This window comes from Phragmites australis, chromosome 3, assembly GCF_958298935.1.
Source record: "Phragmites australis chromosome 3, lpPhrAust1.1, whole genome shotgun sequence".
Lineage (NCBI taxonomy): Eukaryota > Viridiplantae > Streptophyta > Magnoliopsida > Poales > Poaceae > Phragmites > Phragmites australis.
The window spans coordinates 47,673,553-47,699,638 of record NC_084923.1 but is presented as its reverse complement, the minus strand read 5'-3'; the positions used below and the strand labels follow the sequence as shown (position 1 = coordinate 47,699,638).

At 45.3% G+C, this 26,086-nt stretch overlaps 3 protein-coding genes, 1 long non-coding RNA gene and 1 pseudogene across 4 annotated transcripts; 4 read left to right on the top strand and 1 right to left on the bottom strand.

The window, feature by feature from the left end:
* Window positions 1-1,785: 1,785 nt before the first annotated feature.
* On the top strand, window positions 1,786-5,569 carry LOC133910808 (protochlorophyllide-dependent translocon component 52, chloroplastic-like; annotated as a pseudogene).
* A 2,986-nt stretch (window positions 5,570-8,555) lies between these two features.
* On the top strand, window positions 8,556-12,896 carry LOC133913566 (probable prolyl 4-hydroxylase 6). The gene is made up of 7 exons (XM_062356748.1): window positions 8,556-8,845; window positions 8,976-9,033; window positions 9,132-9,236; window positions 11,725-11,782; window positions 11,859-12,034; window positions 12,139-12,199; window positions 12,388-12,896. Exons 1-7 carry the CDS (start codon window positions 8,715-8,717, stop codon window positions 12,693-12,695), a joined length of 897 nt encoding a protein of 298 aa, XP_062212732.1. The 5' UTR covers window positions 8,556-8,714; the 3' UTR covers window positions 12,696-12,896.
* LOC133913568 (uncharacterized) lies at window positions 12,757-16,230 on the bottom strand. The gene is made up of 2 exons (XR_009909060.1): window positions 16,115-16,230; window positions 12,757-14,785 (listed from the first exon to the last, which is right to left on the bottom strand). It is a non-coding gene; the product is annotated as an uncharacterized LOC133913568 (long non-coding RNA).
* LOC133913567 (uncharacterized) lies at window positions 14,761-16,343 on the top strand. Its single transcript, XM_062356749.1, has 2 exons — window positions 14,761-15,357; window positions 16,208-16,343. Exons 1-2 carry the CDS (start codon window positions 15,098-15,100, stop codon window positions 16,245-16,247), a joined length of 300 nt encoding a protein of 99 aa, XP_062212733.1. The 5' UTR covers window positions 14,761-15,097; the 3' UTR covers window positions 16,248-16,343.
* Window positions 16,344-20,971: 4,628 nt separating this feature from the next.
* On the top strand, window positions 20,972-21,851 carry LOC133911279 (glycine-rich protein 23-like). Its single transcript, XM_062353478.1, has one exon. The coding sequence runs from the start codon at window positions 21,008-21,010 to the stop codon at window positions 21,467-21,469; it is 462 nt and encodes a 153-aa protein (XP_062209462.1). The 5' UTR covers window positions 20,972-21,007; the 3' UTR covers window positions 21,470-21,851.
* Window positions 21,852-26,086: the final 4,235 nt, after the last annotated feature.

Here is a 26,086-nt window from a genome sequence, read left to right as displayed (position 1 = left end):
AAACTTTACCCGATGAAATGTTTTGTGTGCCTTCTGCTGGTATCATTATCTGATAACCGGAGTCAGTCGTTTGTTTTTCAGGCCTCCGTCTTTTCATCTATGTACGAGAAGAATAATAAATGGATGACTTATTAGACAAAAATCTATTAAGAATCTGGTAATGGGTCATCCGTCTTGAAACAGTAGAAACAGGTGCATGCAAATTAATACTAGTGCGATGAGGATGAGTGCCACGATAGGGAAAACATAGTCTGTCAAAGCATTGCAACTCAGAGACTTTTACACGTGAATCAAAACTATATGAATCATGGTAAAATTCACGTCGGGCACCACCTCTAGGAGGAAACTGAGGAGCGCTCGAGACTCGTGAGTAAGAACCAGGAAAATGCTCATGTACACTAAAAGAGAGACGGTACATATCCCGAGTACTCTACTCCTACTCACGCCACTTATCCCTCTTATGATGAAAGTAAAACCCAACAAGATGAACAAGATGACCCTCTCTCTGGCAGTAGATGCAATGGTAGCATCTATCGGGAACTCGACTGCCGGTCACTCTAGACTCTCTCATAGGGGCTCTCATCTTGGACTATGCAGCTCTCTTGTGTTATGGTGTGGTTTTCTTTTTTTGATTGTGGGGTGAGTTTCTTGGTGGGTTATGGTGTGTAATTGATTTTGGACTTCTCAGTTTTTAGGTAGTAGGTGAGGTGAAAATAGTCTTAACAACTCCATTGTAAGCCACCCTCTCAAAACCCAAGGCTAAACCCACTTTATCGGCACACATCTTGGTCTTGAGCAATATCAAATCTATTTTATACTTGCCTTCTAAGCACTTCTCCACAAGAGAAAGAAGGTACTCATTCTCGGTCTTGAGCTTCTCAATTTGCCATCTAACCCAGTTGAGCTTGTCCTTCAAAACGATACAGGTGAAACAGTTTGGTTGCACATCCTTAGAACTCTCAGTACTCTCTAATTTAGACTCTAACTCCTTTATGCGCTTGGCTTTCACATCAATATCCTTTGAGATAAAAAACAATTCTTGTAGTACACTCTTACCTACCACTAAGGACAGTTTGGTCCATTTTCTCCTCCATCCATCGAACGACTGTAGCACATTCATGACTTAGCTTCGTGATGATAGCACATGCACTTTCATCCTTCCCACGGTTTTAAGACCAAACCTCGAAACCTTTTGCACGTTTCTCAAAGAGCGACTCACTACCACTTACTTGACCTCAAGCAAGCCTCGCGATGTCTACATGTGAACTCTGTATTGCGATCTTGACTACCGGTAAGTCTCTCTCGCTCTCGATCCCCCGGGCCGTCTCGTCACTTGTATCGATATCCTTTTCGCTTGACTTTGTCAACACGCCGTCTCTATCCATCTTTCATGCTTTGCTTAATCTCCACATGTACAGCTAGAATCACCATTGACTCCACCCCGCTTTCTCTATCGTCTGGCACCAAACACCCTGCTTGTTTCTAATCATCCCGTCATCGACTGTCAAGTTACAGCCATTACCTACATATCAGGAGACAAACAAACATATTTTTCCAACTCCAACTCTAATTAGTCTAAAATTAAAATTCTCAGTAAAAATCACATTCCTAAGAAGAATCATAAACACGAGACAAATATACTTCATCCAGTGTACCCGAAAGTTCCAATTCAAACCGGGAAGTTTCGGTCCAAACTCGGAAGTTTCGGTATTCGAAAGTTTCGAGTTCAATCCAGACAGGGGTTCTCGGTTTTGGTTTTTCCGGGAATCCGTAAGTTCCGGGTCCATGCCGAAAGTTTCAGCATCGGAAGCTCTGACAATAAAAAAACTTTGAAAGCCGGATATTCACCGAAAATTTTGGATTCACTAGAATCAGCATATCAAAACTTAAGCAAAAATAAAGATCGACAAGCTAAATCAATACCAATATAAATTACTCATCACAAGTAAACTAAGACACAATTCAACTTGATTTTTTATTCTATTTTTGGTCTATATGGTCTAAGTATTCCGATGAATGAATTTAGTATTATTTTGATAGTTTAAATAGTATTATTCTCGTTTCGCCACTAAGTAACTGTAAAGCCAACAGACCACAACTGCTGCCACTTCGCTGCCTTGTGTAGTCGTGTCACGCTCGTCGACACGCCGACACACCCGCCACTATGCAGCACCGACGCCCTCTCCACACAGCCTCGGGTGAACTTGAACAGCAGCCACGGTGAACTCGACACCGTCGGCATTGCACAACGGTATGATGTCCTAGAGCACGAACGACAGGAATATGCACTGTTAGCAAAAGCGGCTGAAATAATTGACAACCATTTCCAAACACAGCTCGTGATTTGCGATAGCGCATCTGTCTAGTGAACAGCGTCTGACAGGCACGGGCGGTGGTAGCTACTTCCAATCGCTACCGGCCGACCATTCCAAAACCGGACTCGCATCCTCTCATATTATAAAAAGTAATATCACCAGTAAATAATAATAGTGACATTAACTCTCCATCAACCGTTATATCTGAAACAAACCTACCTAATTAATTACTACAGTAAAATAATACACAGTAAAATCGCTACAGTATTATGCTACAGCAAAATCTCTATGCTAGACAATGTTATGGCACTGTTTTATTCAGACTCAAATCGCTGTTTATTTCGCTGACATTGCTTCATGATGTCAGAGAATGCGAGTCCTTTAAAACCGTGAGTACGTGGCTTCTAATAAGTGCCACGCCGAGCACTAATCATGACAAAATTCTGTGCAAGTTAAATCGGAGAAATGTAACTTTCCATATCTTGGTATAGTACTATTTATCTGCGTCATTTATCTCTTCTACTAGATACATATTCATCATTTAATTTTTCTCACTTAACTTATTTTTTCACATACTTCTTCACTACGATTCTCAATATAAATAAACAATTCAACTAAGTTATACGGCAGCATGGCCTAGTAGAGTGGAATTTCCGTGTTCAAGAATATCTAACTATTTTCAAACGTGAAGCGTGTGATTGATAGTAGCTTAGTTGTTCTGTAGCTAGAGACCACTGCGCCATTAAACTCCAGGAGGCTAGGCAGCGCCTGTCTCGTCCCGCGACGGTGTCGTCGGAGCGCCCGGCTGTCGTCCTCGGCCGTGGCTGCCGAGACGCCGCGGACCGCGGAAGCGCCGTCCCCGTCGCCGTGCGGGGAGGACGCGTTCGACTGGTTGCACCGGTGGTACCCTTTCCGCCTTTCGCCCCCGTGTGCGACCTCGCCCCGCGCGCGCCGCACGGCAAGACGGTGCTCGGGCTCAGCGTCGTCGCCTGGTACGACCGCGGCGCCGGCGAGTGGCGCGTGTTCGACGACGCCTGCCCGCACCGCCTCGCGCCGCTGTCCGAGGGCCGTGTCGACGAAAAGGGCCGCCTGCAGTGCGTCTACCACGGCTGGTGCTTCGACGGCGCCGGCGCCTGCAAGTTCATCTCTCAGGTCCCCGCCCTCGGCGCCCCGGTACGTACGACGATCACAACCACATCTCTTCCTCCTCGTGGTCCTCCGTTAATCTTCTCTCGACTCTTGACGCAGGTGCACAAGAACAGCAAGGCGTGCGTGGCGTCGTACCCCTGCGTGGTGCAGAACAAAGTCCTGTGGTTCTACCCGAGGACCGAGCCCGAGTACAAAAACGTGCTGCAGAGGAAGCGGCCGCCGTGCATGGCCGAGATCAACGACCCGTCGTACTTCACCGTGTACGGCACGAGGGATCTCTTCTTGGGGTAAAGGCTCAGCCTTTTGATTTTTCTTTCGCATCTTGATGCTTCTTCCGTTGCTATACCTGCATTGAACATTCACAGTTCAGTCATAGTTTGTAGCACTGTTTCGTTGCTATGATATTTTGGGATCCGCATTCTCTGACTTTGCTTCGGCAGTACGCTCTCTCCCATCCTTCATATCACGGATGGACAGCCAGGATTTTACTGATATAGTACTACTACAGCAACCTTTGCAACAGTATTTTCGCTACGGTTTATACCCTCATGAATTACTGTAACGTCTTTGCCTTTGTCGAAGCAAAGTTAGAGGATGCGGATCTGATTTTGGTATAAAACCTCACAGACCTGCTCATGTCCCATATGCACACAGTGGGCTGCTACCCACATTGCGCAATAAGGAAGACCCCGGAAGATATGTCCCTGACCCGAAATGAATATCACACTTATCTTTGGCAATGCAAAATAAAGCTGTTCTTTGTTTCTTTCAGAAAACTTAAGTTGTTCCTTCAGTCTAGAAGGTCTCATGCTGGAATAACAAAGTTAGCATTCTGCGCCACTGATTGGGGATGTTCGTTCCTTCACAGTTGAGTACGATCAAGAAGGCGGCGATCCAATCAAGATGAAGATAGAGCAGGCGAGCGTAACCGGGTTCCTGTCGATGATGGAAGGAGGCAGCATGCGGTTCGTCGCGCCGTGCACGATGCACGGCACATTGCCGCCTACCAAATTGGTATGCATCCCCTCTCCCTTTGACAATACAAGTGAAGCTGTAAGGAATCTGTATATAGAGTCATCTTAACATATCGGCACTGTTCCTTGTTCCGGCAGGCCGCCGATGGCGAGGCGGAGCCTTGGTTCATGCTGGTGGCCTTCTGCATTCCGGTTTCTCATGGTAGGAGCAGGTTGATCTGGGCGTTCCCGAGGAATGCTGGTGTTTGGCTCCAGAAGACCATACCACGCTGGTTCTCCCATATGGTCACCAATCGTACATTGGATTCAGATATGTGCCTCCTCCATGTTCAGATTCAATGTGTTAAAATCGGACCTTTGGAGCTGTTCTTACATCAAAATTCTGTTCTAGCTCTAGCTTCATGATTGATTCAGGCTATGTGTCATGCATGGATGGAGTTAAAACATTCTTCTTTGGTTGCTCCTCCCCGCTCAGGAGCGCAAATATTCTGCGGCGGGCCTTGATAACTGTCATAAAGCTTGCTATGTGCCCATCTCGTCAGATGGCATGGTCATCGCCTTCAGGAACTGGTTTAGGAAGTACTGCAAGAGTCAGGTTGGCTGGGCAACCCCACAACCTGATCAGCTGCTACCAACCCCTACCAAGGATCAGCTCTTGGAGAGGTAAAGACCTGAAACATCAAACGCCACAGACTCAGCAATGCACTCGGAATTTTGCGACGCGTCATTTCCTGATGCCGTCAACAGGTACTGGTCGCACGTCGTGCAGTGCACGAGCTGCAGCGCCGCGCTGAAGGCCATGAAGGCGCTCGAGGTCACCCTGCAGGTCGCGTCGGTCGTCGTCGTCGTTGGGTTGCTCGCTGTCGCCAAGGGGACGTTGGTCATGTCAACTGTCCAGAGAGCTGTGGCCATGTCCGCGGCTGTGCTGTGCTTCGCGGCATCCCGCTGGCTCGATGAAGAATTTCATCGAGACGAACTTCTATTTCCAGGATTACGTCCATGCTTACAAGTGACACGTTCGGTAGATCCTGCGTGTTTCTTACTAGGACATTGCGGTTTGTGATACAAGGGTCCATCTACGTGTAAGATGACTCAAATCATGCAATGATTATGTTATTTTCTTTTTAGCCATTGGATGGTGATCCAACATACTCGCAAATAGAAGGACGGTGATGCAGCAGGCCACACTTTTGTGGACAGCCGCTAGCTAAGCTTGTAGCTGCCGTGGCTGGAGAGGCAGGCAACGCCGAACCAGTCGTGAGGTTTGAGGCGGCGGTGGCAGTGCGAGGACGCTGGCGGTGCTCGCACGGCCGGCCGGCCGGCTATTTGAAGGCGTTTGCCGCCACCGGCCGGCCACGGCCCAACGGCCTGTCATGTTTCGTACTCCGAGGCTAACGCTTTTCTGATAAAAATAAAATGTGGCGATGCTACTTCGATTTGAACGGCTAACTACCAAACATCGCTGTCTGCGGTACCAGAAATTCAGGATGGAAAAGAAATCAAGCTGGCAATGCCGGGAAGGACTTCATTTAGCGTGCCAAATATAAACACACAGACGTGGCATTGATATCGACACTGTGGGTGCTCTCGGTCCTTCGCCCTTCATTCAGACATGGCATTGCTCTTCTTCGTCGGTTAGATCAATCTTTGTTTCCAAATATAAACACGCAGCTGGAGTAGAGTTCGAAAAATCGTTAAAAACTGTTTGATGTTCATGAAAACTGGTCAATACGGTACGCACCGAATTCTGAATTCGACTAATTTTTGAATTAGAATTCAAAAAATTAAAAAAATCATAAAAATACTAGAGATAATTCTAAGACTTTGTGTGAAAGATAATTTAAAAAACAATGTCATTTACATCATATTTTATATGGAGGAAGTTTGAAAAAAAATACTAAAATGCGTCATATGAACTTGATGATTTACCTATCACGTTAAGGAAAATCTTAACCTGCAAACAATTTTTTTTTCGAAGTATCTTAAGATGATCTTTAAAATTTGTTTCACTTCATTTAGAGTTTTATTAATTTCTCCATAATTTTTACAAAGTTCACGAGCATAAAGTGAATGTGTTAATAAATAGCATTGTAATTAACCTTTTCATGTCTACCACTATTTTTCCTACATAAATCATAGTATAAGTAAACTAATAGAAGTGGTTTCACTAATTTTAGAGGTGTGATGAGTTAGTTATGAATTAATCTAGTTGTAACACATTTACAAAATAGTGCATGTTAAAATAACTATTTTATGAGTTCATGTATTTTTAAAAGATATAGGATCATACAAAAAGACTAAAAAAATTAGTTTCATAATTTTTGAATTAGCAAATAATTAACTATGTATTTAACTAGATTTAGCAAATATATTTTCTCACAGAAAATATACAACTTTTTTATGAGTATAAATACTTTTATCACGTAGATCATGTTAAAAAAAACCAAAAAATTTGTTTTACTTGATTGAAAGCTCAGATGAATTAGTTATCGATTTTAGTTATTTTTTATTTTTCTTGAACTTCACTGAAATTCGATAAAACCGAATGGTTTTCGATGGAATTCGAACGGTTTTTTTTATCACAAATGAAATGTGGGAAATATAGTAGGTTTTCGATGGAATTCGACCGGTTTTCGATGGAATTCGAGCGGTTACCAAATGGTCGGTTCGCCCGAATTTTGCCTCCGATTTATAAGTTTGATCGAGTGAATTTGTTTGAATTCTCGTCGAATTTAGATCAAATTTTCCGATTTTTGAGAATATCAAAAAATCGTCGGGGCAGGTTTTGGATCCCAAACGAATTTTTGAAGCTTGAGCTGAAGACAAGAGCTCGCATAAAGAAAATAGAAATCTCCCTATCCAGTAAAAGAAATACTCCCTCTTATAAGAATACAAAGTATATATTATTATGTCCTAATCTTCAAAATTAGACTTCGACCATTATTTACTCATAAAATATATCATCTATATCTACAAAACTTATATAGTACGAAAGTACTTTAAAATACTTTGTCGTATAATTTTATACATTAAATATACTTATAAATTTAACTAATTATTAATTAAAATACATGAAGTTTGATTTCCTCGAAACAAAACGTGCATTGTATTTTTTGGACGGGGGAGTAACAACTGGACGTCTGTACCATCCGCTCGAACCAAAGGTTGTAGAATCTGATGCCCGCACCAGCATCATCAGTTCATCACCCCCTGTCGCAGGCAGCAGGCTGCGCCGTCTCGCAGCTTCGCATTGACGCATTGTAGGCAGGAGGCGGCAATGGATCCACCGTCCACGCAGGCACGCTGTCGTGCCGGTGGAATCTGGCAGAAAAAGGGGCTCGCACGCTGCACGCGCCCTCGTGTCGTGACGGACCGGAGGCAACAAAAGAAGTCGCAAAACCACCAAACCAAACGCTGCCCAGTCCGCGCCCTTTCCACACGTCAAAACTGCAACCAGGGACAGGGAGCGCGCCCACAGAAACCTCCACTAGATTAATTATTGCGCTGACGCGTTACAAGCTGAAGCCGTGGCAGCTATACAAGCACTAAGGTCCCGTTTAGCGCAGTTAAAAAAATTTATATCGGAAGTTATAGATAGATTGTGGGTATTTAATTGAGGTATATGAATTTTATTTTAAACTAAAAATAAAAGTTTAAATTACTTTATTTTATTACATAAACTTCAGAATTAACGTGAATCTTAAAGCTGAAACCGTGCTAAACGGGACCTAATATCATGTTAGTGAAGTTGGGATGATAAGAGTAGAGCCGGAGACTGATGTAAGTAATTTGAAATTGGCTCTAAAATTTATAATATACACCAAATTTACAAGTGTTTACGTCATGTATAATTTACGTTCATGTAATACAGCTCATAAATTAATGTGTGTTGGGCAAACTAGCGCATGTAAGATACTCGAAAAAAAACTAGCGTGTTTTGGAGCTGGTCTCGGACCAGATGATGTTGTAATTTGGCTTGATACTACTACGGCTACTATAGTTAACAAATGGCCGCTGATTTTACGTCGATCTTAAGTTTATGAAAATATATTTCCATCTAAAAAGGAAAAAGAGAAAAGAAACCTCCACTAGAGCAGCCGTTGGGTTGGACATCATCCAGTCGCCCAGTCTCCTCCCGCGTTTCCATTCCAGCGGGATCCCGGAGACCACGGCACCATTTCCATTCCAGTCGGTCGTTATAAGCAGGAAACCAACGCGCGCCCCATGGCAACGCTGCCTCCGCCGTCACGCCGTGGTTCTGCTCATCCCGGTCCCCATGGCGCCGCCGCTCGTCCTGCTCCTCCCACTCATCGTCGCCGCGCTCGCGCTGTGCCCGGAACTCTCCCACGGCCACGGCGGCGGCTTCTACGACCCGGCGCGCGTCACCCAGCTCTCATGGCGCCCCAGGTAGAATCCAGTGCTCGATCGCCTCGCGGTGTCTCTTTACCTGTGTCCCGTGTTGGCGCCGCGCGGCGCGGCTCCTGCGGTTTGGCGATCTGCGTCTGACAGGCGAGGCTTGTCGTGTGCGCTCCCGCAGGGCGTTCCTGTACAGCGGCTTCCTCTCGGACAGCGAGTGCGACTACCTCGTCAAGCTGGTGAGTTGATCATTGACTCATTCTGACGCCGCTGCCGCTGTGGCTTTTTGGTGGCGAGTAGGCGCTCACGGAGTTCCTTTTGCTTCTGTTGGGTTCAGGCGAAGGGGAGGATGGAGAAGTCGATGGTGGCGGACAGCGACTCCGGGAAGAGCGTTATGAGTCAGGTCCGCACCAGCTCGGGCACTTTCTTGGCCAAGCACGAGGTATGAATCTGCGCCGTGATTTTCTTCTTGCGCAACGCCACCGATTGATTCGCTATGCATTTTGAGTTTGTCTTACTTAATGTGTACTCTCTGCTATTCGGCGTTGCTTTACCTGCATTGATACGGTAGATGGTATTGGCCATGCAAGGGCCAAGGAAGCATGGAACCTGTGTTTGTGGTGAACAATGCAACATGGAGTTTTTTCTTTATGGGAAGGTTTGCTATATCTGCTCATGGTTTTGCAGAACAGATGAGTCTGTTCTTGCTATGATCTGTCACTTCTTTTCTTGAGATTAAGTGGTCACTGAATATGATTTGTGCTAGGTGATAACAAAATCATTAATTATAGTACGGATAAAGCCCGTCCCTTTGCAAAGATGAATAAACAAAGTAGCTAGCGATTTATGTTTTTTCTCGAATACGTAGGAGAGCTGTGTATTTTTTTATTAAGAATGAAAGGAGAGTTTGATACAGCAACCTTTGTCAGGTCTGAAAGGGTTCACGGTTTACTAAAAGCTATCACAGGCAAGGAATAAACAACTGAAGTATAAGCCATGAAGCATCAGTAGTGGTTAGAGTACTAATCCAAAGCTATGCAACCTTTGCAGCAGGACAACCAACTTCTTGGCTCCGGCGTCGCACCATCGTTCCGCGTCCTCTCTAATTAAGGTCGTGAGAGTGTCAAATGAGATACGATGATCGTTGAAGACGATGTCGTTACGCGATAGCCAGATACGCCACGAGATTAGGAGAATCAGAGAGTCGAGGCCCTAGCGGAAGTCACTGGCCACGCGCCCCCGGAGGTCAAACCACCAGTTGATAAAAGTGACATCCTCCGTAGGATTGTGCACGCCCAGGATGCGCCACTAGATCTCTCGTGGCAGCATACAGTGTAGGAACAGGTGATCGGTGGTCTCCGGTATCTCGCAGAATAGACGCCAGAAGGAGTCCATCGCCAAGTAATGCGGTCCTTCTCGGTGTTCAGAACGACGGTTTCAAGCTGGACCAAAGCTGTAGGTATTGGGTGATCGTTGGGATGCAGAGAGGGCCCGAGATGTTTGCAACCCAGCGACGATCGGTCAAAGCCTCCTTGACCGTCCTGCTCATCAGGCGCGAGGGGGTGATGCAGTCAAGAAGGACCGGCGCCAGCGAACGGATGGAGCGACCCTCAAGCCAGGTGTCGGACCAGAAGAGCATAGAGTCTCCATTACCAACATTGAACTTGGTTGATGCATTAAAGGGAGGACAGCCCATGGCTTAGATGGATCGGTCTGCTAGCTCCAAAGCCATCTGAGCCGCAAAGCGATACCGACCCTCTGAAGGTCCAGGACACCCAGGCCGCCGTAAGCCACTGGCCGACACACGCGTTGCTAGGCAAGAGTGCATCGTCCCCCAGTCATTTTTTTTTTGTCTCCAGTCCAAAGGAATGCCTTCCGAATCTTATCAATCTCCTTGATTACCCACGGCGGGATAGCAATGGAGATGAGCGTGTGCAGAGGGGTCGAGGAGAGCACAACTTTCACTAAAGTGGCACGCCCGGGCTTGGAAATAAGCTTGGCCTGCCAAGCTGGCAATTTGGCGGCGATCTTGTCCACCAAAGGTTGGAGATGATGTCTGCGAAGTCAACCAATCGTGAGCGGCACACCCAGGTACTGGATGAGGAAAGCTGATAAACCATAGGGCAGATTTTCGTTGATAGCCCTGATGTCGTTTTTAGCATAGCAAATGGGGATTGCGGCGCACTTTTGCGGGTTCATACTGAGCCTCGAAGCCGTTCCAAAGAATTGGAGGATATGTAAGTCCGCACAGATATCTTGAGGTGTTGGCGAAAGGAAGATTACAACGTCATCGACGTATAGAGAGCAGTGATGCGAGATGGAACCATGGTTTGTGGTGTCGATGATGCATGCATCTTCCGCCTTGGTTAGAATGCGACTGTGGATGTCCATAACCATCACGAAAAGAAAAGGGGATAGGGAGTCTCCTTGGCGCAGCCCACGAGCATGGCGCAGAGTTTGCCCTGGTATGGAATTGAGGAGGATCTGAGTAGAGGAGGAGCATAGGATGGTCTCGATCTAGTCGCACCAGCGGGAACCGAAAAGTGTAGTGCCGGCCGAAGAGATGCAAGTCTTTCTAGCGATTTATGTTATTTGTGGTATTTGAGTTTATGGTCATTCAAGCATTCATATATTCATATATATCTGTGAATCTATCTATGCAATCCATGAAATGACGCATTTAAACATGCTCTACACAACTAGGCATGCATTTGGCCTCACTGTTCCTTTGATTGGTGATTCATGCATTTTGCATAACCTATGAGCTAAACAATTATTATTGTTTTCTCATCATCTTTTTAGTTAGATCTTGTGGGTTTCATCTCTAGCTCACCCCAACTTGCTTGGGACAAAGGCTTTGTTGTTGTTGTACGAGCTAAACAATTAGAAATAAGTGCACTGATGTATTTCTTTTCTTTGACCCATTCAAGGATGAAATTGTCACTGCAATCGAGAACCGTGTTGCTGCTTGGACATTTCTTCCCGAAGGTAATTTGTATTGACTTAATTTTTTTTGTCGGAGCTAGATGGACATAGTCTAACGTCTACTCTATTTCTGATTCAGAAAATGTTGAATCAATTCAGGTTCTGCGCTATGAAATTGGTCAGAAGTATGATGCCCACTTCGATTATTTCCATGACAAAAACAACCTGAAACGTGGTGGTCATCGTGTTGCCACCGTGCTTATGTACTTGACAGATGTCAAGAAGGGTGGAGAGACTGTATTTCCAAATGGTGAGGTATGTATGCATAAGTTCAGAGGTTACTACATTTTGTATTTTTTGCAATAACAGAGATTTCCCCAGTCAGTAACTTATAGTCATCTGGGGTGTATTGCTTGCAGGGAAGCCATTTACAACACAAGGACGAAACTTGGTCAGATTGTGCAAGATCTTGCCTGGCAGGTATCCTTCAGCATCTTACATGTCAAAAGGAATATTTTCTTAAGTAACCTACCTTTATCAACAATGGAACTTCTTTTTTTTTTGGGGGGGGGGGGGGGGGGGAACCAAAGGGCTGTTTACTTCAATAGCGGCAAACCTATTTTCACATCTGCACTGTCCTGTAACAAGGGTATGCTCTTCTCCTGCAGTGAAACCAAAAAAAGGAGACGCACTACTGTTCTTCAGTCTTCATGTCAATGCAACAACTGATCCAAGCAGCCTTCATGGGAGCTGCCCAGTAATTGAGGGTGAGAAATGGTCAGCCACAAAATGGATTCACGTCAGATCATTCGATAATCCTTCGAATGTAAGGACAGATGTGCCATGTTCTGATGACAATGAGCTCTGCCCTAGATGGGCTGCAGTTGGGGAGTGTTACAAGAACCCAACATACATGGTGGGCACCAAGGATTCGCTCGGATTTTGCCGCAAGAGTTGCGGGGTGTGTGATGCATAAACCACCCTGCAATCTGAATGTGTTGTGGGGTGTTGCCGTGTTAGGACATAATTGTTTTCACCCCCCCCCCCCCCCCAATCATGTTTTACGGTTACTGAGTTGTACATAACAAATGAGGCAGGATTTTAGTAGTATGGTCGTATGGAGTACTGTCTCCTCTTGACATCTGTAGTTTGACTTCGGAGCATCTTGATACAAAGGAATGAGAATTTTGTTCGAGATTAAGGCTGCCTGAAAATTTTGTGTGACTCTACACCAACCGTTGTTGTTTACTCGTTTGTTTGTTGACGTGTTACTGGCCATATAGCCTGATGAATTTCCAAACACTTCTTCAGGAATGTCCTGTATAAGTGGTTTGAACTTTGACGTCTCCAGAGTTTAGACAGCAGGTGAAAATTTTCCCAATTCAGTCTACCAATGCCACTCTGCAAAACCTGGCTCGCAGAGTTTGCACACCCCATGGCTCTAAGATGGTCGAGTGGAAGTATGTAACCCATGGCCGCGGCACATCAATGTAATCTCCGTAGCTAAATCCATCAAGAAAAATTAGACACTGTAAACAGCGAAGACAGAACTGGTAACTGAAGTTACGATTTCCCCCCTTACTTTGATTGAGGTTGTCATAGCAAAAGAGCATTATGATGTGCCAGTGTCATTCATCTATGTGGTTGTGATTAGAAGCATCAATTCTACGCTTCTCACATCACATGTTTACGTATTATAATCAGCATGCAATTAGAATTCCGATGGTCTGTAAGCAGAAAAATTCAGAAAGTTGAAGATATGGAGAACCCGTTGCATTCTGAGGATATGATGGCATCATTGACCTATTTAGTCTAGAAATATAGAATGTTCATCCATGCTATGCAAACCCAAAGAGTGCCCAAGCAACTTGTAGACTGCAGCAGGAAAAGAATGGCTCCAGCCTCCAGCTTTGCTTGCTCACTGAGGTCGAGCTCTAGCAGTTTGGAACAAATTCTCGCGGGATGCGGATGCCGAGCTCCAACTAGAAATGCGGAGATGGCGAGGGATCTGCGACGGTGTGGCGGCGCGGAAGAGGCTCTCCGCGAGAACGTGCCGTCGTATGTTCCTAGCGGCGTCGAGCTCGCCGGCCTCCACCTCCTCCGCGGACCGGCGGCGAAGCCGGTCTGTGATGGAGTTCTTCGTTTTAGTTGGTGACGGAGTTCTTGGAACTGCAAAGTAATGCAAGGGATCCCTGTGAAACTATACTTTGGGCTTCTACGCCACCTCGATCTGGGCCGCCTAAGGTAGATCCAACGGTCATTGACGACCCAAATTGGATCGCGATTAGAGATGTAGGTTTGGTAATTTTTGGTTATTAGGTTGATCTAAAACTAAAAAATTTAACTAAAAATTCACTCTCATCTAATTAAATTAAAAAAAACTAAATAGTGACTCACAACTGCCCATTGCTATCCACTTGCATCTCTAATTGTGATCCGTCTATGAGCGGGCTTAAACGGTAATACGAATCAGTATAGGGGCCCTTACGCAACATATACTTCAGGCATCTTTACCACTTCGATCTGGGCCGCCTAGGTTGGATCGAACGGTGGCAGAAGAGCCACTAAAGATGTCATTTCAAAGGGTATTTAGGAGAGAATCAGAACCATAATTTTGGTCATTTCTATGCAATATCACACCAATTCATTTCACCCAATAAAAGGATTGTGACAGATCTCCTGAAAGCGATGTTTATTTCTTCAGGGTGCTGCTCACTTTGGAGCTGCTTTTGAACCTCACTTTACCAGGGCGATCTCTCATGTGTCATGCCATCTCATAGAATCACTCAAAGATGAACTCTTTCCATTTACTTTACATATATAACCTGAATTATCATACAATTGGAATGTACTTGACAGAGAACATGGGCAGCCTTAAGGATCAGATAGCAGTGCCTCTCAAAACTTTTCTCTCTTTTTTTCACTGTCTTTATTTCCCCTCTTCACAAGAACAAACAGGGAATTAAAAGGGAAAGGTAAGAAAACAACACAACTCAAAAAGCAAAGTGCAAAAGCAAGCATGGGTCAGTTGCTTTGATTCTACTCCCCCTCCCCCTCCATTAGGTCCTTCAAAAGCACAGCAGAATCAGCTAAAGCAAAAGAAACCCCAGAACAGAACAAGAAGCAAGAATACCAGTATACCACAACAGCGACTGACACAAATCCTGCTGCCCTGCTACTTCCCCACATTATAATATGCAGTCACATTGCACAGCCGCAGCGTCGCATTGCATTTGCGCCACCCGCATGAGAAGAAGCTCTTAGAAGAGCAGCAGCAGCAGCAGAAGAAGAAGAAGTCTCTGCAGGGAGGCAACAGAAGAGAGGAAGGAGGAGGCCACGCAAGAACAAGACGCTGCACGGCGACGACCACCGGGTATCATGAGAAGGCTGGCATGGTCCGTGAGGCGGGCGGCGGTGGCGGCATTGGCCATCTTGTTTGGAGCTCTTGTTTTGATGTCGCTGGTCATGGACAACGGCAAGAAATCGGCTCTGCCGGCGAGCGACGCCGCGATCGGCGGGAGGAGGATGATGCTCAGAGCCAATGGAGGGCAGAGTACTTTGGAGGATTTCAAGGCTGATGACCCCTTACAGGACAGCAAGAGGAGGGTGCCTAATGGACCTGATCCTATCCACAACAGGTACTTTAATTTACAGTTTACTGCAGTGCAAGCTTGATTTTGGTGTTTGGGTTGGTCTTTTCCCCTACTATGAGCATTTGCCACTTGAGAAAGAAGCCATCTTTATAGCAGTGCGTAGGTTTCTTGAAATTTGAAGTTTTAGGCTTAAAAATGGCAGTGTTGCAGGGCTTATCAACTGGTAGGGGGATGACAAATGCTGTAGCTGTTCATCCAATTTGAAATAGTGGAATTCCAGTGCTCATGATACTTTATCAGGACTACGTAGTTTAGGCTACATTATGGGAAGCAATGTTCTTGTTTGACCAGCTTCTTCTGACTTGTAGTCTCCAAGGTGTATGTTTTGCAGTGTGTTCAATGTGTTGTGTAGTTCATTTGCTCACTGTATGTTTCCATTTGCCATGTTTTCTTTAAGATTTTCATGTAGAATAGGCCAAGAGAAGAAACATTTGCATGGAACAAAATAAAATACATGATTCCTGCACTAACTGATAAAAGGGTAGGGAAAAGCAGGGAGAGGTGAATATGAGCATAAGACGTCACGCACTCCTTTTACTCATCACACCCACATTCCCCTATGATGATATGCTAATCTTTCAGCAAAAGCAAGTAGATAAGTCGTATTCCCCTAATGAGTAGCATAGATGCACATACCATACTTGAAATCATTAGTCTCCATGCATGAAAGTAGTCAAACAAAGTAGACCACCATGGTTCATCATGATAAACAACAGAGAGTCCAACGGTTTCAGTGCATCACCTGAAACACGAACTTGCAGGGCTGTCTCAAATTTCAATTCCTCCAGGCTTCTTCCCCTTCTAATCTGATTCTATTTCCTTCTGCATTCTCTAGGGGAACCGGCAAGTCCGGACGGTCGCCGGGCCGAGCATGACGGCGGCGCGGATGTCGAGGCGGCACGGAAGCTTCCGAAGCGGGGCAACATGTGTGGAGCTAACCAGACGGTGCATTGCAAGAATGGAGAGGAACAGACGACAAGAGGTCACTGCATTGTGGTGGGTCTGGCTGGATGTAGGGTGTAACTTGGGGGAGGTGGTCTGTCTTCTTCTAAGCACTGCTATTTAAGACAGTTTTAAGCACGAAAACTTTAGCTTTTTTGGCGAAACAAAGGCTATTCTACCAGTGGGATTTTTGTAAAGAGAGTAGTAAGTATCAAGTTTCCCTCTCACAAGTAAACAAGCATCAAAGATTCTTGGCAGGCAAAGGGATGTGGGCAAGAGCTCTTCTTTTTTTTTTGGCAGCAACTGCTTTATACATCTTAGTGGTGCTTTGTGTTTTTTTGAGGTGTTCATTCTTTTGCATTGTCAGTGTATCAACTACAGCAGCATATCATAAATTTGCTAAACGAGTAACGGGTATGGAAAAAAGCACCAGCACCAACAATTTTTGCTAGACATTGATCACTATCTTCTGATGAGATGTGGGAAATCCTTCGTAGTTTGTGACCATTGGCTGTCTGGCACTTGATCAAAGGACTCCCACTTGCTAAAGAGGCTTTTGCTTTACCTACACGTCTCAATTTATCTTCTTTTCTTTTTCAAAAGTAAAGTCCCTGTTTATTTTGCCAAAATTGCAAAATTACGTGTGAGACTAGTCTTCTTCCTGACTGGCTGACAGACTCTGGTTTTAAGCAAAACATAAATCTTTTGCACCAAACATGCCACAAACAAACAAAGGAGCAAGGTATAAAGGCAAAGGGAGGGAGAGAAGGCGTAAAGAGAAAGAGAAGGAACACTAGCACCAGCCTGCCAAAGTAGCAAGCATGCTTTTTCCCTTCTTTTGTTTCCTCCCTCTCCCTCCCTCCATTGTCCCTCCTGCATCTCTTTAACTTCTTTTCTTGTAGCTTTGAACAGCCAAAGTGGCCGGCCTTGGTTGAGTTCTAAAGCAGGCAGGGATGACTGGTCAGTCAGTCATCTTGTGTCTTAGAACTGAGATGTACTGCATTGTGGACTGCTTTCTTCACCGAAGAGATGCAGAGCAAAAGTGGGGACAGAGATGTATCCTACTATCCTTGCATGCATCTAGATGCTCTTGGGTCCAAGTATGGACCCGTTGCTCGTACTCTTTCTGCTCCCAGTAACAGTGAGGAGGAGCTAGCTGCCAACGTACTGTCTTTTGTAAACTGTATTTCTTTTCATTTACTGCAAATCAACTGAAAGCTTAGTTTCTGTGCATATGTGCTAGGAGCCTAAGACTGAAAGACCATCCATTCCATCTGCACTGATCTCGGATTCTAGATTGGTTGAAGCAGGGATGTATCTCTTGTGGATCTAGTTTAGTGACATTTCAAACAACACCTTTCTGGGTCATGGTATGCGCTGATGTTCGCACATCTTCAGTTCTACTCTGCTTCGAATGTGTTAAGCTTTAAAGAGATGTGGGCTTTTCAAGAAGAACATTGAGTGGTGTGTTCATCTACCTCTGACTGGATGCAACTTTTGCCAGGGGCGGCAGATGTACCCCAAGGTAGATTTTTGGTTGGGCTTCTGCAGTTTCTGCGCCTCCTGGATCGCTGGTCCTTCTCTTTCCTGTTGAGCTGTTCAGCGTCATAGCTTCTAGGGTCCTTCCTGTTCCATTTCTCTTTCCGTACGCTTCTCTAGTATCTAAGCTTTAGTTCTAAAACAATCACAATGCTAGTCCCGGGTGCAATTTTTAATGTTCTGCAGTTGGCGCGCGTGAAATGATATTATGTTCAGAGATGTTTTCGCTACATCGCCCGTTTATCTTGCTCAGTTACAAAAGCCATCGATCTCGTTCTTGCAGCAATGGAAGAAGTTGTTGGCGCGATCAGAGGGACGAACACAAGCTGACTGAAGGAGGAGGAAGTGGACCAAAACCTACTAAACTGCAGGCTTCAACTAAACTATAGCATGGTAATATCCCACCTATTAGTATTTCTGATTTTAGTTAGTGTAATCTAAGTGTTTTAGTATGATGGGTTTACTATCGTCTTGGTAGTTTAGATATGTTGTACTAATTTATAAACCTTCGCACTCTAAACATAACATATTCGGGTTAACACTTTTACATGAAGCGATGATAAAAACGTAAAAGATGTGCTATGCATATGTGGCTCATTTCACCTGAGAGTTGGGGCATATGTGAAATTTGGACATGGATATTATGGATGGTATTCAGAAGCATCTCGTAGGACATAATATGATCATGACACTTAGGATAGATCCTAAGTAGTAGAGGGGACATCTTGGTTATTTGTTTGCTGTATACGCGGTAAGCTGCCGGAGATGAATGCACTAAAGGAGGGAGGGTGTGATACCTCGACCTATTAATGTTTTTAGTTTCAGCACGTGTTGTTCAAGTATTCTGAAGTGGTGAATTTAGTAGTAACTTGCTAGTTTAGATAGGTTGAGTCAACTCATAATATTTCGTGCTCCAAAATAGTACATTTAGATAATCCTTTTACATAAAGTAAAGACTAAAGTATAAGAGAGAGGTTGTATATATGGGGCCCGCATGTGAAATTTGGACGCGGGTATTATAAACATGATCTAGTAGACTTAAACTTTGCGCTGTAGGTTGACATGCAGTAGAATCAAAAACCTTCCCTGATGAACCAATGTCTGCCTCGCATCGTGATTCATCGGCTTCTCTTCTCAAACATGAATAGTTTCAGCTCCTCTGCTTCCTTGTGGAGACTGGAGACAAGCAGGCTTATCTAAAAAATCTAAATAAAAATAATCTAAATTGTTTCAGCTCCTCTGCTTCCTTCTAGTACATGCGTGCACAGCTGTATGCAGTATGCATGTGCTGGGCAGAGGGAGGTTGGAGTCTGTATAAGCTAGTGCTTTCTGATCGAGATGGAAGCAGCTTGGAGTAGTCTCTGAGTCTCAGTTGTGTCATGTGTGGTACTAGTCTATAATAAGAGTTCGAGCTATATGTATCATGTATGTGTACTACTCGTGTACCAGCTGCTAGCCTGCTAGCCGTACATAAATATGTGCGATATATTGTGCTCAAGATGGTGTGATGCTTTGCCTGTATGTGTACATGTGTGCTGTTTCGTCTATCCTACAGATTTGTCTTAATTAATTTGGTCCTTCATGCTCCAGATTTTGGCCTGTTAGCTGCGTACGCATACACACATCCGTACCAACGTCTATAACATGTTAACCTACCATGTTGTTACAACCTCTAGCATCTGGGCGGGTACACCCATTGGCCGACGACGTAAGAAAATGTAAGAGTCGAGCATTTGTTTTTAGCTTTTCTATTGTCAAAACTCAGAAGCTTAAACAAATAGAATTATTAAAATAGTTTTTGAGAAATCAGAAGTTTGTTTTTGAGAAAACGAACCCGAGACTGAGAAACTAATTTAGAGTAGTTTTTCTAAAATATAGTATACTTAGAAATTAAAATTTTATTATAAAAGTTAACAGCTAAAATCTAAAATTAATTTTTCAGAAAAACTAAAAGTACAACTTAAAAAAAAAAATAGAAACAGACAGATCCGGTTGTGCTGCTCACTCAAAACCATCTATCTTCTCTTGCAGCAATAGAAGGTAGGTAGGTAACCTCAGAGGGACGAAACAAGCCGGAGGAAGCGGCACAAAACTCTTTTCGGATCGACGCGGCCCAAAATCTAATGGCCTGCAACTGCTAGGTCGGGCCTAACCGCAGGGTAGAGGCTGGCACGAGAAGCCAAAGTGGGCTATGGACCACAAGTCACAACTCACGGCCAAATCTGGTCCATACAAGTCTACCAAGTCGGAACAAGTCTCGCACTCTCGGTAGCTGCGTCACATGGTCACACCTCACACGAAACCAACCAACCCAACGGATAGTCAACATCACAAATTCACAAGTTATTTCGTGTATCCATCTTTAACCTCTAACATCTGTGTATCTATAGATTTTCTCATCTATTTTATGATTTTTTTATATATCTCTTTAACATAAATCTTCATAAGAGTATGAACACACATGTTATCTTATTCATCCATCTTTAACCCCTAATATCTATGTCCATTGATTTTCTAACCATTTCGTATTTTTCATATATATTTTTAATATAAATCTTAGATCCCGTTTAGTTGTAAAAAACGTTTCAGATTCTCTGGTGATTCTCTAGAATCCCTGCCAAACACATCAAAACGTGAAACGTTTCATCTTGAATCACCTGAAACGTTTCTCATTTTTAGCACTACAAGAAGAATCATTTAAAATGATGTTTCACCTGTTTCGAGAATCACTAAGGTCATTTTTCTTCAAGAATCTGAATTCAAAATTCCTGCCAAATATTTTTAAATAATTAAAGGTGATTCATCCAAAAAATATTTTAAAAAAAATCTAAAATCAAAACGTTTCTAAAATAACTTGAAGCCCTACCAAATGAACCTTTAATACAAATAAAGTTAGTGCTAGTGGAATTTTCATGTCACAGACAACCAGGACGAAACAAACACGAACGCACGCAACACGTCAGTTCTCTCCCTGCCCGGCGCGCCAGAGGTTTTTACCACACGCATTTACACCCTCTCATTTACCACCCTCCACCTGCCCCCCTCTCCGCCCCGGTCCCACCACCTCCGCCTCTATTTAAACGCGCACGCCACGATCCGCTCCGCTCCACAGCGATCTCGCAGCCTGCGACACACGCACACTCATCGAGTAGACATGGCCAAGCGTTGCGCTGCCTTCGTGGTGCTCTGCGTCGTCGCGCTGGCGCTGCACGCCGCGGCGGCGGCCAGGACAGTGCCCGGCGGCGCCGTTACCGCCTCGCTTCCGGCCGCCAAGAACGGCGGTGCCACGGGCGCGGGCGCGGGCGTAGCGGACAAGAAGAACCTCTTCGTGGGCGTGGGCGGCATGGGCGACCTCCCGGGCTTCCCGGCCGTCGGAGCCGGGTACGGCGGCGGCTTCGGCAACAACGGCGGGGGCGTCTTCAGCGGCGTCACGGGCCCCCTCGGCGGCGTCGGGGGTGGCATCGGGGGCGCCGGCCCGCTCGGCGGCGCTGGTGGGTTCGGGCCCCTCGGCGGCGGTGGCACCCCGTTCGGCGGCTTCGGCGGCACCCCGTTCGGCGGCTTCGGCGGAGGTGCCGGTGGCATCGGCGGCGGGGGTGCTGGTGGAGTCACGCCTTGAGTCGCACGTATGTGCTGTGGTGTAGGGCGTCGGGTCGTGCACGTACGCGAGCGGGTGCATGCTCTGGCGTAGACGTGTTATGGTATGGTACGTACGTGAGTGGCATGCATGCAATGTGTGTTGAGTTGCTTTTGCTTCTGGTACGCGTGTAGCTGTGTGTGCAGCATGTTCGTGCGTGTGTGCTGGGCAGAGCCAGGAAGGTTGGAGTCTGTAAAAGTTTAGGGCTCGCTGTTTGTGTTGGAGGCTCGAGTGCTTTTAGTAGTGCACTTCAGTACTTGTGTGTGTGGTGACCATGTCAAAAAGAGCCGGAGCTATGAATGTTTACTCATGTTCCAGCTGCATGCATGCTAGTTATAATATTATTATGTGCATTTGTGCTCAAGATGGTGTGGTGCTTTGCTATTTCTTCTTCTTTTTCGTGTGTTACTGCTTGCGCTCCAAAACTTGGATCCAATCCCACGGTCTCAATGTTCATAGTGCATTTCGAAATACAACATTAATTCCTCCAAAACGGGCTGGCATCCAAAGACTTCAATTTGACCGGATGAATTACACCAAACGACCAGAGTCCATCCCCAATCGCATCGTCCGTCTCACGAGATGCAGCAACATAGTACACACTGAGCACCCTCACGATCCGGGCATCGTCCTGCCGTTCTTGATCGAGGCGTGTATTTACTGCTCCTCCCGCGGGCCCTGCGCGCGCCACGTACTTTCGGGGGAGATCTTTCGCCCACGACGCTACTGCGGCAGGGCTCATTAACGCACGGCGATACGGCGGCATCGATGCGTGGCCAGGCCTAGCCGGGGAATCGATCGACGTCGAAGGTGACGGGCACGGGCACGGGCACCGCACTGCGCACACATTCATCGCTTGCGGAACGTACTTTTGGGTGGGTCTCCGGCCGATCCCGGTCAGGGCCCGGCGCCCAGGCCCCACGCGTCGTGCTCGTGCCTTTAGGAATTTTTTAAAGACTATTTTAAACTAATATTTTAATAATAACATGTGAGAATATAAAATTATAGGAGGTAGCTCATTTGGTTATGTCAATATCTTTGACGTGACTAAGAAGGCACGCTGACGGTCGCCCTAGCGTCGTGCCATGCGTCATCGACGTAGCAGGCCCGAGTTGCGCCATAGGGGTTAGCGCGACCAGCCGTCACATCAATCCTTTGGCGTGACTCAGCTACCCACAGAAGGTCGCCACGACCCTTTCCCCCCACACCTCTTCTTCCTCCTCCAGCCGCGCGCGACAAAGGTGACACTTCACTCTCCGATCCGACGAATCCCCCATATCTCCACCAATCAAGCTCGATTTGAAGTGAATTTTGCGAGAACGTGTCTTAGGAAGGTAGCTCATCCATTCCCTCCTAATTTTTTTTGGGTTTTTGGCTTGCATTTGCAGTCCAAGGATAGTTAGGATTTAAGATAATGTTGATGTTATTCTATAAAATTTCTACGTATGGAGTTAAATCGGAGGTAATATATCGTGCTATGTATGTATAGTTATGCATGCGTATCGTGTGGAATTTGTTACGTACAATTATTTGAGCATAGAAAATTGAATCAATTATGTATAGGCTTATGTATATGAACAATGCATATTCTTCTTTTATATATATATGAGCATTTTTTTAATTGTTGTGATGAAATAATGAAGCGTAGGAATTGAATTGGATAATGTGTAGGATTTGTATGTGTTATAGCGATGATATTTTTTATATGTGTAATGTTTGGATGGTTTATGTGTGTAGATGGATCGGACTATTCATATGTTTTTTGGTAGCACTATTAATGCAAATGGGAAGTTCGATAAGATTAAGGAGCAAGTGTTGAAATTTGGGAATCCTCCTTGCTTCGATGAAATTATTGATCAGGTTAGGTTAGTTATGAATGTTGATGTGGATGTATGTAATGTAACCGTATGTAGAATGTTTGATGCCGGTCAGAGTGGTAGGGCTCACTATGTTGTTATGGAGTTAGCATCGAAGAATGATTGGAAGCTATACAAAGATTATGTGAATGTTTCTCAAGTTTGTTGCGTGGAGTTGATAGTTGATGTGGGTATCAGAGGAAGCTTGATGCCATCGGTTCAAGATGTGATGGGTAGTATTAGCCAGGAAGTGGAGCCTGCTGAGCATTTGACTTAGGAAATTCCTGCCATTGTCCCAGAGGTTGCTGGTGTCTCTAAACTCGCCAATGTTACTGTTCCAGAGGTACCTCGTGTCTCTATTCAGGAGATAGCTGTTGATGGTTTCAATAACTTTGATTTGGTTGTGGTATGTAATGACTTCGATGATGGATTTTTTTAGGATGAGAAGGCCCAAGTAAATGTCAAGGAAATACCAATCTTTTCGTCGGACAGTGAGGACGAAGATGAAGATGATGAGGTAGAAAAAGATGAACATGTGTCTAGTGTTGAGCAACGACACGTGGGTGCTAAGGTGGAAGGAGAAGCGGGTGAGGATGAGGAGAAGGTTTTATGGGATGGAATTTACACGGAGTAGGAGATAAGGACATTGAAGGTTGTACATGTGAATGTGCCCGAGGTGCTGGGCTACGCGGATATTTCAATGACCAAGAATGCGCTTTGTGATAATGGCTTAATGTCTACTGAGGAGAAAGGAGACAGTGAGAAGGAGTTGATTAAGAAGAGGGTGATATTCGATAGTCTTGATGAAATGAAGTTCTGGTTCAAGGACTACTCAGTGCGGCACCATAGGTTATACGATGTGGTTCATTCTTATATGAAGGAGAGGTACACTATAAAATGCCAGAGAGGTTGTGGATAGGGTGTATGGGTCCATCTTATTCCAAGCGACGACCGACGATGGAAGGTCATAAATGTGAAACAACCTCACACTTGTGGGTCAGTGAGGCCCGAACAAGTGCACTCCCAGTGCACGACGAGATACCTTGGTCTACACATCGCCCCCATCGTTTGGGCGACCTGTATATGACCGTGGATTCTCTAATTGAATTTATAGTTGGGTTTAACAATTATCGCGTGTTGTATGGCAAGGTATAGATGGCGAAGAAACATGCCATGGCATTACTATGGAGAGATTGGAAGGAGGCATATGCGAGTGTTCCTAGGATCTTGGATGCAATTTCACATTTCAACTCCGAGACTAAGTGGTTCATTTCATCTGGTGGCATGATGGACAGTGATAGTGGTGTCAGGAAGCCTGTCATGCAGCGTGTGTTTTGATGCTTTTCTCAATGCGTGGAGCCCTTCAAGCATTGTAGGCCCGTGATTAGCGTCGACGCTACTTTCTTGACAGGAAAGTGCAAGGGTGCACTGATGATTGATGTTCTCATTGACGACGTTCTTATATACTCCAAGACTGAAGAAGAACATTTTGAGCACCTCGGTGTTGTTCTTGGCCGACTCTGAGATCATCAACTCTATGTCAAGTTCAGCAAATGCGAGTTTTGGCTCAAGGAGGTTGCTTTCCTAGGTCATATCTTGTCAGATAACGATGTTGTAGTTGACCCGAGCAAGGTGCAGGATGTGCTCAACTGGGTTCAGCCCAAGAATGTCACCGACATCCGGAGTTTTCTCGGACTCGCAGGTTATTACCGCCAGTTTATTGAGAATTTCTCCAGAATTGCCAAGCCAATGACCGAGTTGTTGAAGCAAGGCAACGTGTTTGAGTGGTCAAGTGAATGTGAGTCAGCTTTCCAGGCCTTGAAGAAGCTGCTCACGACTGCTCCCGTTCTTGCTCAGCCTGATGTGGGCAAGAGTTTCAACGTCTATTGCGATGCTTTTCGCATGGGCATCGGATGTGTCCTTATTCAAGAGGGCAGAGTTGTCGCTTATGCCTCCCGCCAATTAAAGCGCCATGAGGAGAATTACCCAACACACAACTTAGAGCTTGCCGTAGTTGTGCATGCTCTGAAGATCTGACGTCATTACCTAATAGGCGACTTGTGCCGTATCTACACGGATCACAAAAGTCTCAAATATATCTTCACTCAGGCGAATTTGAATATGAGGCAGCGAAGGTGGCTCGAGTTGATCAAAGACTATGAGCTGGAAGTTCATTATCACCCTGGTAAGACGAATGTGGTCGGAGTCTAAGGGCTTATTGTCATTGTCTTAGAGTCGAGCCCAGGAATGCCACACTTTGTGATGATTTCCGCCAACTTGGACTTGAAATGGTTTCGGATGGTTTTCTCGCCAATTTAGAGATCAGATCCACTCTCCTCGATGATATCAAGGCAGCTCAGAAGGGTGATAAAGGCATGGCCAGAATCCAGGAGAAAATGAAGATCGACAAGGCCGTGTGCTTTTCTGAAGATGACCATGGTATTCTGTGGTTCGGGAACCATTTAGTGGTTCCGAAGGTTGAGGCACTAAGGAAGAAGATATTGGATGAGGCTCATGACTCGTTGCTATCCATTCATCCAGGGAGCACGAAAATATATCAAGACCTCAAGCCACAGTTTTGGTGGACTCGCATGGAGCGAGAAATCGTTCGATATGTTGCTGAGTGCGATGTCTGCCGAAGGGTAAAGGCCGAGCATCTCAAGCCAACCAGTACACTTCAACCTTTACCTATTCCCTCCTAGAAGTGGGAGGAGATCGGTATGGATTTCATTACTGGATTGCC

Bases quoted from the DNA above. Each gene is read 5' to 3' on its own strand.
- LOC133913566 (XM_062356748.1), top strand. From the start codon at position 8,715: ATGGCGCCGCCGCTCGTCCTGCTCCTCCCACTCATCGTCGCCGCGCTC. The intron at 11,783-11,858 runs GTAATTTGTATT...TTTCTGATTCAG, and splicing joins TTGGACATTTCTTCCCGAAG to AAAATGTTGAATCAATTCAG. The intron at 12,200-12,387 runs GTATCCTTCAGC...CTTCTCCTGCAG, and splicing joins TGCAAGATCTTGCCTGGCAG to TGAAACCAAAAAAAGGAGAC.
- LOC133913567 (XM_062356749.1), top strand. From the start codon at position 15,098: ATGAGAAGGCTGGCATGGTCCGTGAGGCGGGCGGCGGTGGCGGCATTG. The intron at 15,358-16,207 runs GTACTTTAATTT...TGCATTCTCTAG, and splicing joins CCTGATCCTATCCACAACAG to GGGAACCGGCAAGTCCGGAC.
- LOC133911279 (XM_062353478.1), top strand. From the start codon at position 21,008: ATGGCCAAGCGTTGCGCTGCCTTCGTGGTGCTCTGCGTCGTCGCGCTG.